Raw genomic sequence first — 15,307 nt, 5'->3', positions numbered from 1 at the left:
CAGTACCAGCAATTCTGATCCTCTTTAACCTTTGTTTTAGATGTGTATTTCTCTCTTCCAATTTGATTTAATATGAAAGAAACTCTTGCCTCTCCAGTAAATTGTAGTGGACAAGATTTTCCAGGATACAACTAATAGTTCCAGCTTATCTGGGGAAAAGTTCCTCCAATTTAAAATGTCTGTAGTGCCTTCCGTCCTAGAACTTCTACAAATTAAAAAAAAAAAAAATGTCTTTGAGTTATCTCCGTGAGTGGCTGTGAACCAGGGCTGTGTGAGAGATGTGCTCCCTGATTCCTGTGGGACCCTTCCTCTACCCAACTCCTTGGCTGACCCCCAGCAGAAAAGCAGACAGTACTGGGAACGTGGGTGGAGCCCCACAAATCAGGGAGAACAGGAAACTGAATTGCCAAAAGAAACTTTATCATCCTAATAAAATGATCTGCATTCCAGGTCCTTCAACTATCCTATGGGAACCCGGGCATTTTCCCATGACAGTATTTTTATCCCTGATGGGGGAGCAGAGAGTGAGCAGACAGTTCAAGCAGTGTCACAAGACAACATTCTGGGCAAAGTCAAAACTCTTCAGGTAAGAAGACAGCTTGAGAGTGGAAGGTCAGAGCCATAGGAGGGGCCCGGCTATGGAGGGAAGTGGGGGAATGCCCTCGCTTAGTCTTGAGTGAGGAGTGGGAGGTCCAGGGGTCACTCCTGGTGAGAGTTTTTGCTTTCTTGGACTTGACTCGGTGCTCTAAAAGCCTTCTGTCCATCATTGTACCCACTTGTACCACGTGTCCTCTCCTTTTCCCTCAAGTCGTTCCTTCATTTTTGACTTGTCATCATGAGAACAAGTCCCCAAGAGAAGCTGCAGGACTTGGATGGGAGGACAGAGTTGCTGACCATTAAATGCTGACATTATTCCATGAATACAGGGCTATTGACAGCAATATTCACTTTCCAAGTCTCCATAATTGGATGGTGTTTTTTCTTTACTTTTGTAAACCTGGCTTCCCCTGAGCCGCCTTGTCTTTGAAGAATACCACAGAGCTCTGAATCTCCTCCTTCTTCCCCTTGCAATGGCTAGTTTTCTTATGCAAAATGGACCCAAGTAGTAAAACTCCTTAAAATGATGATATAATAAAATAATCCTTCACTAGATGTAATTGGAATAAAGGGAATCCAAGAAAAGGAAGCAAGTCAAAGGCACTTTAGCTCATTGCTTGGTAGAATTCACTCGCTCTAGAGAAGCAAGTTAATGCACTGGACTGCAAAGTCAGTTTGGACCGCAGGTCAGCAGTTCAAGCTCATCAGCTGCTCCTTGGAAACCCTTTACAGGGTCGCTATGAGTCAGAACCAACTCGACGGCACTTAACAACAGAGAAGTGCCTAAGCAAGTACCGTCTGTATGATGGGCGTGATAGGAGGCTATCCAAATTATGAACAGAAGGCTCTGGTTTGCTGATCTCTCTGTAGAAATGTCTAAATGAATGCCAGGCAAAACAAGAAACAGTTGCCCTGCGTAACTCCTGATGTGATGAAACACTGTAATCAAAGAACATTTTCTGTTTTCTTGAAATGGTCTTGTTTCTTCTGAGCATTAGCTGTGCATTTTGTGAGCTGTGTTTGAGCGTATATTCAGCACACACTTAGCTCAATATAGCTCATGGCAAATAGAGCAATAGCCAACACCTGGGAGCCCGGCCAAAGTTTGCCTAATCTCTGTATCTACTGCCACCAGGGCCCAAGGCCAGAATCCTGTCCTCAGAGCCAACACAGGCACTTCCTTCAGATTCCAGCATTTCCTACTAGGGTTCCTTTCTTGGTTCTAGCTGTCTGTGCTGTGATACTTTTCTAGACTCAGAATTAAAAAACAAGCTATCACTCCTCATAGGTTGGAGAAGAGGGTAGGATGACCGCGGATAAAGAAAACCTCAACTACTTTCTCTTCAGAATCCTGGTGTGGCGCTGTAGGATAAACATTGGACAGCTAAACACAAGGTCGGTGGTTCAAACCCACCAGCCCTTCCTTGAAAACCCAGGGTCACTGACTTAACAGTACACAATAACAACTCTCTCCTTACCTTTCCTTCTTGAAGTCTAGATTTCTGGGAATATTATTCCCATGAAGTTCTGAACCTCCTAATACCTTCTTTCTCTGAAGAATGATGAAGAGATTCCTGCCCTGTGACACAGCTGTATTTATGAAGGTTTTTTTGGAGTTCTTTAAAACCTAGATAATAATCTGTTGTCTTCAATGAAAGCTGCTATGTAACTTCAGACCAGATGTTACTGCCACTCCAGGAAGTGGATTTGGGGCTATAAAAACATATGCAATGTTGAAAATCTAGAAACAATAAAAATATACAAGTGCCTGCTTTTTTTGTTCACAGTAAGGCATGGTTTTAAACAATCTGATCTCATAACTAATGAAGTTCCCTGAAGCAACAATTCTATTAACACAGGAAGAAAACGTGACTAAAGAAGTGAGTCTCCCATGTGAACCCTCTCACTCTGGCAATATGTATTCATGGGGGGTCGGCCTACGTTTGCATCCTACTGTGTGATTTCACAGGCTTCCTTTCAGCTCTATAGTTCTGTGTTTTAAAAAGATAAACCAAAAGGCTTTGCTTTCTGAGGAGGGAAATGGGGCCGAGTATCATAAAATATGTGATTTTTGAAGTGACCTGAGATATAACTGCATCACCCCCAAAGACTGTGCTTTATTTTTCAGTCGACTAAGCAGTATGTTCCTGGTAAGTTGTAGAAATCGTAATAAATTTATTAACTTGCATGAATGCTTTGCATTTTTCCATGACAAAGTTATGCTGGTATTGATGCTTAGGAAGCAACATAAAAGACCGCCTCCTCGTAGACTCCAGCATGGAATGAGGGAGTTTAGTTGCATCTAAGGCATGGATGTTTTTATGTCTGGAATTGTCTTTGTGTATTTGTGTATGTTTATTGAAAGAGAGAAAGAGAGAATGGATAATACCTGTTTTGACACTAACTGTTCTGGCAAGCTGATTAGTCACCATTACTAAGACATTCTTTTGAAATGAAATTTCTATTGGAATGCCATTTAAAAAAAAATTTTTTTTTAAGAGACATTTTTCCTGGTGCCATAAGAAACTTCCCAATCTGGGAAATTCACCCAAAGGCTGGTGTAATTATACAGGAGTGTGTGGAAAGGTTGCCCTCTAGTGTCCAAACATTCAATTTCACCTAAAACGTCTCTGTGACACCCAAGATTTAATGTTGTCTCAGCATAACCAAACTGGAATAAAGTGAGTTTTTCTGAATAAAGTAACTATTCCACCTGCCACTCTTTCTGTATCAAATGATCAAAGTTTTAAAATATAATATCTTTTTATTTTTGGTGAAAATATATACAGCGAAATCCATTCCCGTGCAGCTGTTTCTAGAAAGAACGGGTCAGTAGAATTGGCTACATTCTATTAGACTTTTTACGGGAAGATCACATGCTATTTTGTTTCTGAGTGTAAACATAAAACATGTTTGTGATAAAAATAGAATTTTTTATGTAGGACAATTATCCAAAAACAATTCTGGTGCCCTTTTTGAGAACTCTTTGCAAACACGTTGGAGTCCTGGTGTGGCGGTGTGGGTTAATACATCACACTGAAAAGCTATTTGAACTGCAAGGTTGGTGGTTCAAGCTCACTATCTGCCCCTGGGAAACCCTTTACAGGGTCGCTATGGGTCAGAACCGCCTCAATGGCACTTCACAACAACAACAGATGCATATACACCAGTTCCTCCATGTGTGGCCAGTGGAGAACTGTCATCTGAAACAAGGAGGGAGCACCAGACCTTGGCCACCACCTGGCCCTGTGGCCTTGGAAGGAGTCATTTAACCTCTCTGAACCTCATTTCCCCCATCTGAAAAACAAGAGAGTTACATAAAAACCATCCCAAGTGCCTCTCAAGTTCCTTAAATCACTTGTCACCTGCTGTAGCACAGAGTAAGAACCCTGGTGGTGCAACAGCTAAGTGCTAGGCTGCTAACTGCAAGGTTGGTGGTTCAAACCCACCAAGTGGTTCCATGAGAGCAAGCCCTAGTAATCTGCTCCCATTAAGAAACCCCTCTGAGGCCGTTCTCCTCTGTCACGTGGTGTTGCTATGAGTTGGCTCAGTGCTCCCAGCATCAGCGTACGCTTTGTGCTGTGTTATATTTGCAAGATCTACGTAATAATTTACCTAATTAGGTAGAACTGCCCAGAATCTGGGAGGGATCCTGTTGGTTTGAAATCGTACAAGGGAGCTTCCAAAAATGGCAATTTTTCCACGAACTTTTTGAGGCCCCCTCATACCTCATATTTGAGGCTGGGAGGTATGATAAAGCCAATAGTATAGATCTGCAGGTAGTTTTTATACCTGCCGTTGTATGCTGTTGAGTCAGCTCCAAGTCATAGCAACCTTGTATACAGTTTCCGAGGCTGTAAAGCTTTGTGGGAGTAGAAAGCCTCATCTTTCTCCTGCAGAGCGACTCGTGGGCTCGAACGACGGGCCTTGTAGTTCATAATCCAGTGCTTACCCTACAGAGCCACGGCACTCCCCATTTTTATCCTGATACCATACCTTTTGTCAGGGAATGCTTAGTCTGTATAAGCCATGGACTGTTTGGCTGAGGAAGGAAAACCTCCATCCTCAACTGGATTTTACTTAAAAATACCCAAGTCTTAAATTTGAAGATTTTGACACCAAATGCAGCTGTCAGAAACATAAAGAATAAACATCTGCTCTTAGCAATGTCTTCATAGAACAGATATCTTTAAACCAATGTGTGGGTTCTTTTTGTTTGTTTGTTAAATTTGTTAGAACTATGAATGTATCTATAGTTCGCTCAAGAAAACAGCAGCTTGATTTTTCTTGTACTCACATGGTCTTACAGACGTGGTCTGAAGAATGGCTGTTAAGAATCTGGGAGAAAGCAAATGCTGGCAGCATGAGAACTGTCGAACATGATATGCTTGGAATCTCCACACCAGTCTCATAAATATGGATGCACATTCTTATAACATCATTCTCCGGCATTCCATATTACAGCAAAATGGCCCAATTTCAATGAATAAAATATAGTCCCTTTTAGCCCACATTCCAATCTCAACAGTAACCCCATTCATAGTCCCAAGCCACGTGAACTCTCAGGCTTGGATAGGCACAAGTCTCCACTGTCCCGTCTATCACTGCAGTATGCACAAAGAAATGTTAGCAAACAAAGGTGCGAGAATGGTGTTGATCTCTCAGAAAACTTGAGGGCAAGCTCACCTTCACAACCTGCTCTTCAGTGGTGTTTTTATCACATGTTCCTTCCATGACAGTGTCGGAATCGTGGGCAGGAGTCAAGTAACAAAAAGGCATCCCATTTGTGTTTCCATACCCAGTACTCCCTTCACACAGGTACCTGAGATCGTCAAACAGGCTTTAACCTTTTTAACGGTCAGTAAATGGAACAAAATGTCCCAAGAGCACAGTCACCTTCGAGCGCACTAACGGAGACTTGTGGAGCAGGAACTGCAGGGGTGGGTGCAAATGCCTTGTCCTCAGGCTTCCCTGGGCCTTTTTGGACCAAGGTTTAGTACCCCCCTCTCATCCCCAGCAGCTTCAGGCGTGTCTGGGAGGACTGTCCCTGGCCTGGGCAGGTAAACTGCAGCCCATTCCTGAACCTCAGCCATCATTTCTTCCAATTGTTGACCTGGGTCCTCTCCTTCTCCATTTCAGTTCCTCCTCCTAAGTTCCCTAGCCACTAGTCTGGATTTTTTTCCTCTGTGGAGATTCTAAATCAGCTCCTCTAAAATTCACATTTTCATTGTGTTTCTTCTGTCATGATGAACATATCTGGCATAAATCAACCCTTTTACATACCTACCCATTCTCATTCCCTCCTTCCTTCTCTCCTCTCATCCTGTCTGCTGGCTGTAACTGCAATCAAGTCTGCAGCTCTTTCTGGCTCTTTATCTTCCCTCCCTCTGTCCCCTGTCCTTTCCTCTTGATTCGCCTTTTGTCTTTAACTTTACTTCTACTTCACTTCTTCGCATTACTCTTCTCGCGTTCCCAGCCTTATTCGTGTGCCTCATTTTGCCTAATTCTTATTCCATGTATTCCCTTCTCCACTTGTCTTTTCCATCAGTAATCATGATAATCATCCCGGCTTTGCAGTTTGTTTGTTTTTTCATTCAAGACCATGATGACATTTTACCACATTATCTTTTGTCTCTTAAGCATCCGTGTGGACCAGCATCAAAGTTCTAAAAAGGGTCCAAATGAAGTAAAACATCAGCATAATCATTCTGTTTTGTGATGTTGGCAAAAATCCTATTTAAATAGTCTTAAACAGTTAGGCCAGTTTTCCCTTGGAAGTGTACTACAGAATTACTCATTCCATGTACAAGTAGAAGACATACTACTTCTCAGTCTTTCTGGAGCACTGGAAAGTGGCCAACACCATTGACAGGAAGTCTGCAGTCTGAGGAATGTTGTGTCTTTTCAGCTCTTGGCCAACATTCCTAGAGAAGAGATCAACAGGTCAAGGCTGGGCAGGGTTCCCCCTAGGAACTCCTGTTAGGTGATCACTGGAGACTCTGAAATCATTCCCGCCTCTCCTGCCCAGTGTCCCATCCCTCTCCCACAGACGTGTCATCTCAGAGCATAGGAAGGCGAGTCTGTGGCTTTGTGATTCCATGTCCTCCTGTCTAACTCCATTGGCTGTTCTAACTGTGCTTGCTTACTGGTCTGTGTAGAGTAAATACTAACTGCCACTTCCTGCCTGACTTGTCTTTAGAAGACACCCTTGTCTGTCTTCTCCCTGCATCCCTTCAGGCTGCTCAGACAACTCCACTGGCTGAACACAGGCTTGGATGTGTGCTTCTTCCCTGACATGCAGGAGGAATGCCGGCCAGGACCAGGAACTAGCCCCGGACTTTCCATGCCGCCTGACTTGGCATGCTGGGGGGTCCAAGGATGCTGGGAGGGGAATATTGGACTCATCTCTTTGTGTCGTCACAAACTCAGTGTCCACCATGCAGGACTGAAGGGGAATTGGTGATGGTGGGTGGAGATGGTTCCACTGAGTTTAAAGAGGGGCATGCATTTCTTGCAAGGGAATTCTCTGCTCAGGAACTAAATAAGGTATTGAAAATGCTGCACCATCTCATTATTTCTGCCCTTGTAAAAGGAAGTGGAGTCCCTTGGTGGGAGTTCTCAACTACTAACTGAAAGGTTGGAGGTTCGAACTCACTCAGAGGTACCTTGGAAGAAAGACCTGGCAGTCTGCCCCTGAAAGGTCACAATCAACTGAAAAGTCATTTGGAGCGCAGTTCAACTGTGCCACACATGGGGTAGCCATGAGTTGGAACTGATTTGATGGCAACTGGTTTAAGAAAGAAGTATGGTGTTGAATTTATTGTGGCACTTGTAGGATCAGCACTGAACTGCAAACCACAAGATCGGCAATTCAAACCCACCAGCTGCTCCCTGGAAACTGTGTAGGGTATCTGTGAGTCGGAAGCGACTCCACAGTGCAGAACAACAACAATGGAGTACTGTGAGAATAACACTGAATGAGGCTTTAGAAGAACTGGGTTCTTAGAGAACAGTCACCTCTCCCCTGCATTTCTGGCTTTCTTTTGGTTTTTTTTTCCAAGTGAGTGGGTGGATTCGGTGGTTACTAAGGCTCTTTGCCACTCTGAGGAGTTACATATTAACCAGATTAAAGATCAGTACCAGAGTTGGGTTTTTGTTTGTTTGTTTTTTTAGCATTAAGGAACTATGAAACCGAAGTAATTTGATCTAGTACAGTGGTACTCAAGTGGGGATGATTTTACTCCCACCCCACTCCCAACCCCGGGGGAGGTATTGGGCAATGTCTGGAGAGATTTATTTGTTGTCCCAACTCTGGGAAGGACGGATGTTACTAGTGTAGTGTGGTTAGAGGCCAGGGACGATGCTAAGTATCCTGCAATGCATACTATAGTGCCCACAACAAAGAATTGTCTGCTCCAAAATATCAGTAATGCCAACGTTGAGAAATCCTAATCGAGATTAAAATAGTAATTTGTGTGATGGTGAATATATTCAAATCAGCAACCTCTCAAATGACCAGGGCGCCCCCTTTTTCTTCTTGAATGTCGTTCATTTTCTCCACTATAGTCTAGTAATTAGTTTGCCCTTTAGCTATTATGTTGATAATACCTGTCTTCAGGGCATTGGACTGCTAACCACAAGGTCGGCAGTTCAAACCCACAAGCTACTCCTCGGAAACCCTATATAGGATCATTATGAGTTGGAACTGATTCAGCAGCATTTAACAACAACAGTTAACACAGGGTTAAACATTGGGCTGCTTAAAACCCACCAGCCACTCCACAGGAGAAAAATGAGGCTGTCTGGTTCAGTAAAGATTTTCAATCTCAGAAACCCTATGGAGCAATTCTATTCTATCCTAGATGATCACTGTACGTTGGAATCGACTTGTCAGCATTGGGGTTAATCTGGCCTTTGTCTTATTCCAAATAATATTGATCTCCCAAATTTCACTTCCCTATTTGCTCTTCCCTTCTCCCTACTATTTTAGCTGCCATTGCACCAGCAATCAGTCTTTCCTGGGCTTTCTTCTCCTGCCTACTTCTCTGTCCTTCCCCACTTGGGTCCCCTGTCCTCTCTTTCACTGTGAACAGTTACAGCAAGGTCAGGTAAAGGAGATGCTCTAGTGTCAGAAACAAGATCCTTCCTGTCCCTTCCATGATTCCAGCATTCCCCATGGAAAGATTTCCTGCCTATTAGGACATTCTCCATCTTGGCAGTGATACCCACTGGGACAAGAGATGATTTTCTTGGGCTTCAGAGAGGTGGAAATTTACAAAAGAAAATGAGGGTTTTCTCTGGGGTGGGCTCTCAAGTTAGGAGCTGGTGAGGAAGGTCTGACTACTCAAGGGAAATGCAGATGTTCAGAGGGGAGTGGAGGTCCTCCTGCAGCAACCATAGAGTCTTGATTTCCCCCAGTGGTTCCTGCAGTTTGTGTAACGGTTTTCTATATAATCTTCTGTACATTTTTTTAAGGTTTGTTTTTTTTTTTAATGTAAGTAAATTCGTTGTTGTTGTTAGGTGCCATCGAGTCGGTACCAACTCATAGCAACCCTATGCACAACAGAATGAAACACTGCCCAATCCTGGGCCAAGCTCACAGTCGTTGCCACACTTGTGCCCATTGATGCTGCCACTTTGCCAATCCATCTCCCTGGGAGTCTTCCTCTTTTTCTCTGACCCTCCACCTTACCAAACATGATATCCTTCTCCAGTGACTGGTCCCTCCTGACAATATGTCCAAAGTATGAGAGACAAAGTTTGGCCATCCTGACCTCCAAGGAGCACTCTGGCTGCACTTCTTCCAAAATGGATCTATTGGTTCTTTTGGCAGTCCATGACACTTTCAATCTTACAAATTACACATACTCAAAAAAAAAAGTTTTTTGGTTTTTTTTGACACTGCTTATATCCCAACATTTGGTTTAGAAATATGGCCTTTGTTCCCTCTGGAAAATGTTGGCATCTCCATAAAAGAGGTGGTTAGGTGACAACACTCACAGCTTGAAAGAAGTAGAAAGAAAAAGGAAGTCAAAAACAGATGAATGTATTAGAAGACTGCATTGCAGTTTTTAGCATGATAGTTAGTCTAGAAGTCAGCTGTACACAGGATATCCCTCGATGCTCACTAGATATGCTGGGGAACCTGGTTGCGGTTATTATACGCACTGCTTCACTGCTTCAGACTGTCTTTCCTTTGCTTCTCTCCAGCAACAGTTGGGCAAGAACATCAAGTTTGGACAGCCTCCACCCAATGCCATTCCCATGAAGAAGGCAGACAGCGGTGAGGCTAGCTTAGAAGAAGATCTGTTCCTGACCAGTCCCATGGAAATTGTGACTCAACAAGACATCATCCTCTCAGACGTGGAAAACAAAGTAAGTCTCCTTATAGGATTTCTAATAAGCCAGGGAGGATGTTGGACAGTAGATAAAATATCCAGTAACCCTGGGTTCTACAGTGGGGTCAACAAGGCAGGGGAAGATTTTCTAATGAGTGGCCCAGGACTGGAGGGCACTTTCCGGGCATAGTGTTCCTCTACGAAGAGAGTTCATTGACAGTCGCCCTAATTTTTAGTTGAGCCAACATGGGGTGAGAGGGAAAGACGAGAGAAGAGGAGGCATGGGCCTTTGCACACCCTCTTCCCAGTGACTTCCACTTTCACTCAAGACCCTAGCCCCACGTCCCAAGATGCATTGCATTATCTCCTCTGTATCATCACTGTGTACTTAGCATATATATGTCCACACCCTATCTGGGTCCCTGTCCATGGAACTTTTTTTACTCCATCTCTAAATGTTGAATTTCTTGAGGACAAACTGGATCTAACATCTGTATTTCCTCAGCACTTAGCCAATGCTTACTAAGTTGTTGTTGTTAAGTGTTGTAGAGTCGGTTCTAATTCATAGCAACCTTGTATAGGGTTTCTAAGGATCACCTGGTGGATTTGAAGAGTCTGCCCTGCAGTTAGCAGTCCAATACTCATCCTACAGCACCATACCAGGACTCCACCTACTACACTGTTGTTGGTAGGTGCCATGAAGTTGGTACCAACCCTCAAGACCCTATGCACAACAGAACGAAACCCTGATGGTCCCGTGCCAGCCTCACAATCGTTGCTGTGTTTGAGCCCATATCTCTTACCACTGTGCTGTTAAAAGGAAGTTCTTCCTCTTTTTCTCCAACCCTCCACTTTACCGAACATGATATCATTCTCCAAGGGCTGGTCCCTTCTAATAGTATGTTTGAAGTATGAGATGAAGTCTGACCATCCTGGCTTCCAAAGAGCATTTTGTTTGTACTTCTTCCAACACAGATTTGTTTGTTCTTTTGGCAGCCCATGGTACTTTTAATATTCGCCTCCAACATCATAACTCAAATGCAACGATTCTTCTACGGTCTTCCTTTTTCACTGTCCAGCTTTCACATGCATATGAGGTTATTGAAAATACCATGGCTTGGGTCAGGCGCACCTTAGTCCTCAAGCTGACATCTTTGCTCTTGAACACTTTAAAGAGGTCTTGTGCAGCAGATTTGCCTAATGCAATATGTCATTTGATTTCTTGACCGCAGCTCCCCTCATGAGTGTTGACAGTTGATGTGAGCAAAATGAAGTCTTTAACAAGTTAAGTCTTTTCTCCATTTATATGGATATTGTTTATTGGTCCAGTAGTGAGAATTTTTGTTTTCTTGACATTGAGATGCAATCCATACTGTGGTCTTTGATCTTCATCAATATTTTAAGTCCTCTTCACTTTTAGCAAGCAAGGTTGTGCCATCTGCTTATCGCAGGTTGTTAATGACTCTACCTTCAATCCTGATGCCACGATTTCCTTCATATAACCCAGCTTCTCAGATTATTTGCTCAGCATACAGATTGACTAAGTATGGTGAAAGAATACAACCCTAGGGTACCTACTACATAGCCCTAAGTAATTACTTGGTGAGTTGGACTGATTTAAAAAGAAACAGAAATAGAAAAGGATTAGGGGCTCAGTGAGCTAGAACATATCAAACAGGCAAGCTCAACGGCCACTTAGATTGGACAAAAAGTCAAATTCCTGCACTGTCTTATGTTCTATAAAGAGTCTTCTATGTGTGGTATGGAGACTGGACGAAGAGAAGGCAAGCAGATGTTTTTACTTTAGAAAAAAAGATAAGACCCTTTTGTAAAAATGGGTGACACAAGATAGAAGCTACTTTGTGGTTACTAGGTGCTGCTGAGTCGATTTCAGCTTCTTTGACAAAGCAGAACTGCCCCTTAGAGTTTTCTTGGCTGTAATCTTTATGAAAGCAAATAAAGCACATGGAGTGGTCGGGACGATTTGAACCATCAACTTTCAACTAGCAGCTTAGTACTTTACCATTTGCACCACCAGGGCTCCTTATTAAAAGTATGTTGTTATTTGCTTAGTGCCGTCGAGTCAATTCCACTCATAGTGGCCCTGAATAGAATTTCCAAGGAGCAGCTGGTGGGTTTGAATCATCAACCTTTTGGTTCACGGTCCAGTGCTGATCATACAGCACCACATCAGGAGTTGAATGTTGTTGTTAAGTGCCATTGAGTCTGTTCCGACTCATAGCTACCCTGTGTAGGGTTTCTGGAAGTCTTGGTGTGGCGCTGTGAGTTAATGCACCAGACTGCAAAGCCATTTCAACTGAAAGGTCAGCAATTCAAGCTCACCAGCTGTTCCTTGGAAACCCTATACAGGGTCGCTATAAGTCAGAACTGACTTGATACTGTGGCATGCCCTTAACAACAACAACATAGGTTTTCCAAGGAGTGGCCAGTGAGTGTGAACCTCCAACCTTGCAGTTCAAACCAACCTTGTGGTTCAGTGTTTATCCTCCAACACCACACCAGGACTCCCAAGAGTCCAATGTTGCTGTTGGCATTAAGTACCATCAAGTCAGTCCCGATATGGGGATTAAAGAGGTGCAGTTACTTGCTGTGAGTATTCCAAGGGCATGCCACAGTAACTGTAGTGTGAATCCCAAACCTTGTGATCAGTTTTCCCTAATGTATGCTTTAGCCTCCTCTCTGGACCTTCACCTTCTCAGAGCAGCCATTTGCATTTGCCATTACTGGACCTTTCTTTTCTTCTTATCCACTGCTTACAAATGAGAAGTCCGGTAGGTAGAGGAGGTGAAGACAGCCAGCGGAGCTGGGGGTTCTGAGCTTGTAGACAATATGTATAGCATAGCCCTCCTCCCCAGGAAGGTGGTCAGTGAGCAACTCCTCAGATTCTCCCAGGCAGTGGAGAAAAGTATCAAGAACTGAGACTGAAGATTGCGCAGGTGAGGAGACCGTATTGTATGTGGGAAAGACTCTAGTGGACATTATATGTCTGAGATAGCCCTTGGGACATTTGGCCATTAACAAAGTCTCCACCAGGACTCTTACTGCCTCTTTGAAGTGGACTGCACCCCAGTGTAGAGGTGGGGGGTGGCCCTGCTCAGACACCCACAGCATCTGGTTATTTGCCCAGACCTTCCTGTTCTGACTTTAACATGTGTGCACTCTTTATTGTTCCAGTCCAGTGATACGCCAAGTTCTCTCAGTCCTTTGAATCTCTCTGGAGCTGGAAGTGAGATGGAAGAGAAGGTAGTGTGATTTTTAACCTATTTCTTTAGCTTTTTTACTTTAACTTCGATTTTTCTTTTTATTGGTGATCTATTGCCTCACTTTATTTATAAATGCTGCATCCATGCATTTCTTAAAATCTCTTCAAAATAAAACCATGTGGGAGAAGTAGATGCTAGGGGTAGATGTCGCAGTGAAGCTGGAGCTAAACTCTGCTCTGAAAAGCAATTACACCCCACTTGAGTACGTGTGGCATCCTGTTGTTGTTTGATGCCGTCACATCAGTTCTAACTCATATTGACCCCGTGCACAACAGAATTAAACACTGCCCCATCCTGCGCCCTCCTCACAATCCCTGCCATGTTTGAGCCCACTGTTGGAATCACTGTGTCAATCCATCTCATTGAGGGTCTTTCTTTTTCACTGACCCTCTACTTTACCTAACATGATGTCCTTCTCCAAGGATTGGCCCCTCCTAATAGCTTGTCCCAAATACATGAGATGAAGTCTGACCATCTTCTCTTCTAAGGATCATTTTGCTGTACTTCTTCCAAGACAGATTTCTTTATTCTTCTGGCAATTCATGATATATTCAATATTCTTCATCAACACCTAACTGAAGTGCATCAATTCTTCCCCAGTCTGCCTTACTCACTGTCTAGCTTTCACATGCATATGAGGCGATTGAGAAAACCTTGACTTGGCTCAGGCACACCTTAGTCCTCAAGGTGACAGCTTTACGTTTTAACACTTAAAAGAGGTAAGGTTTGCAGCAGATTTGCCCAATATATTATGTCATCTGATTTCTTAACCCCTGCTTCCATGCACATTGATTGTGGATTCAAGTAAAATTAAGAGAATTTTCTTTTATTTAGAGATACAAAACCACAGTATTTTCTACTTTGTGTTTATGTGTGTGTTGCTTTTCTGCATTCCTTTTTTTTTTTTTTTTTTAAGTTTTTTTTTTGAATTGAGTGATCGTTTACATGGGAGAACATCGGTTCAATCATCGTTTAATTTCAATGATTACAATCTCCTCCATGCACCACCATGCAACAGTATTGGCTTCTATTCCTTCTGCAGTTTTGTTTGTTTGTTTGTTTTGGGATGTACACAGAAACACTCAGGGATATATAATCATTTAAACAACCAAAGGGCACATTCTGCAAGCCTGCCTACTGACAACCGCACACAGCCTTTCTCTTTCCATGAGTCTAGAGGCCTCAGCTGCTCTATCTCTCCATGTCCTCATCTCTGCCTCCATCTCTGGTGTCACTGCTTCTCTTGATAGGGTCCCTCTGCATTCCTTTTACACTGGAACTTTACCTGCAGGAATTTGGAGGGTGGTGGGATAGAAAGGGCCCTGTGAGACTCTTGTGCACCTCTTTGGTAGAGGTTGGTCTGCCCCTACGAGAACCTTCCTTCTGCTGCACAAGCATCTGGCGTCCTCCTGACATCTGGTCAGCAGTACAATAAGCAGGTCTACAATGGAGTCTTCTGAAGCTGGGCCTCACAACAGTGCCCCTGCCACTATGGTAAAGAGGCCCAGCTGGAAGGACTCAGAAATTAACCATGGCCTATAAATCGCAGCTTCCAGGCCATGCTGTGTCTTCAATCTATCAGGGTTTTTTTGAAAGAATAATAAAAGTTTATTTTGTATATATAAAATCACTTCAAAAAGCTCATGGAAGTATTCCATTAACTTTTTTTAAAATATTTTATTATGAATTATGTGATAGTTTACATGAGAGAACATTAGTTTTACATTCATCCTATCGTATATCATTTCATTGCCATGGTTACAGTCCCCTCCATGCATCATCAACCAACCAAATGGTATACCCTGCAAGCCTGCCCCCCAGTCATCAGCACATAGCCTCTCTCCCTTTCTGGGTCTAGAGCTCCCAGCCACTTCATGTCTACTCATCATCATCTCTGCTTCCATCTCTGGCGTCACTGTTTCTCTGGGTAGGGTCCCGCACTCCGCTCTTCTCCCTTGATGGTCCCAGGGACCTCTGCTCCTGGACTGCAAAGTCAATCACTCCCCTCCATTTGCTACAAAACATCTACCTTTACATTTCCAACCCTCACAGTCAGACCTGATAGCAATTATTCATTATTGTATCACA

General features: G+C 43.4%; 1 protein-coding gene across 1 annotated transcript in view; it reads left to right on the top strand.

The window, feature by feature from the left end:
• The first annotated feature begins 466 nt into the window (after positions 1 to 466).
• KIAA1211 (KIAA1211 ortholog) overlaps positions 467 to 15,307 on the top strand; it is a 60,336-nt gene continuing 45,495 nt past the window's right edge. Inside the window, exons 1-3 of the mRNA XM_006868073.1 lie at positions 467 to 586; positions 9,808 to 9,972; positions 13,131 to 13,199. Of these exons, the coding sequence (XP_006868135.1) occupies positions 467 to 586; positions 9,808 to 9,972; positions 13,131 to 13,199 (354 nt within the window). The remainder of the gene's footprint in view (positions 587 to 9,807; positions 9,973 to 13,130; positions 13,200 to 15,307) is intronic.

Source organism: Chrysochloris asiatica, unplaced genomic scaffold, assembly GCF_000296735.1.
Source record: "Chrysochloris asiatica unplaced genomic scaffold, ChrAsi1.0 scaffold00115, whole genome shotgun sequence".
NCBI classification, from domain to species: Eukaryota; Metazoa; Chordata; class Mammalia; order Afrosoricida; family Chrysochloridae; genus Chrysochloris; species Chrysochloris asiatica.
Note: the sequence above shows the minus strand (reverse complement) of the source record. Positions and strands in the feature narration are given on the sequence as shown.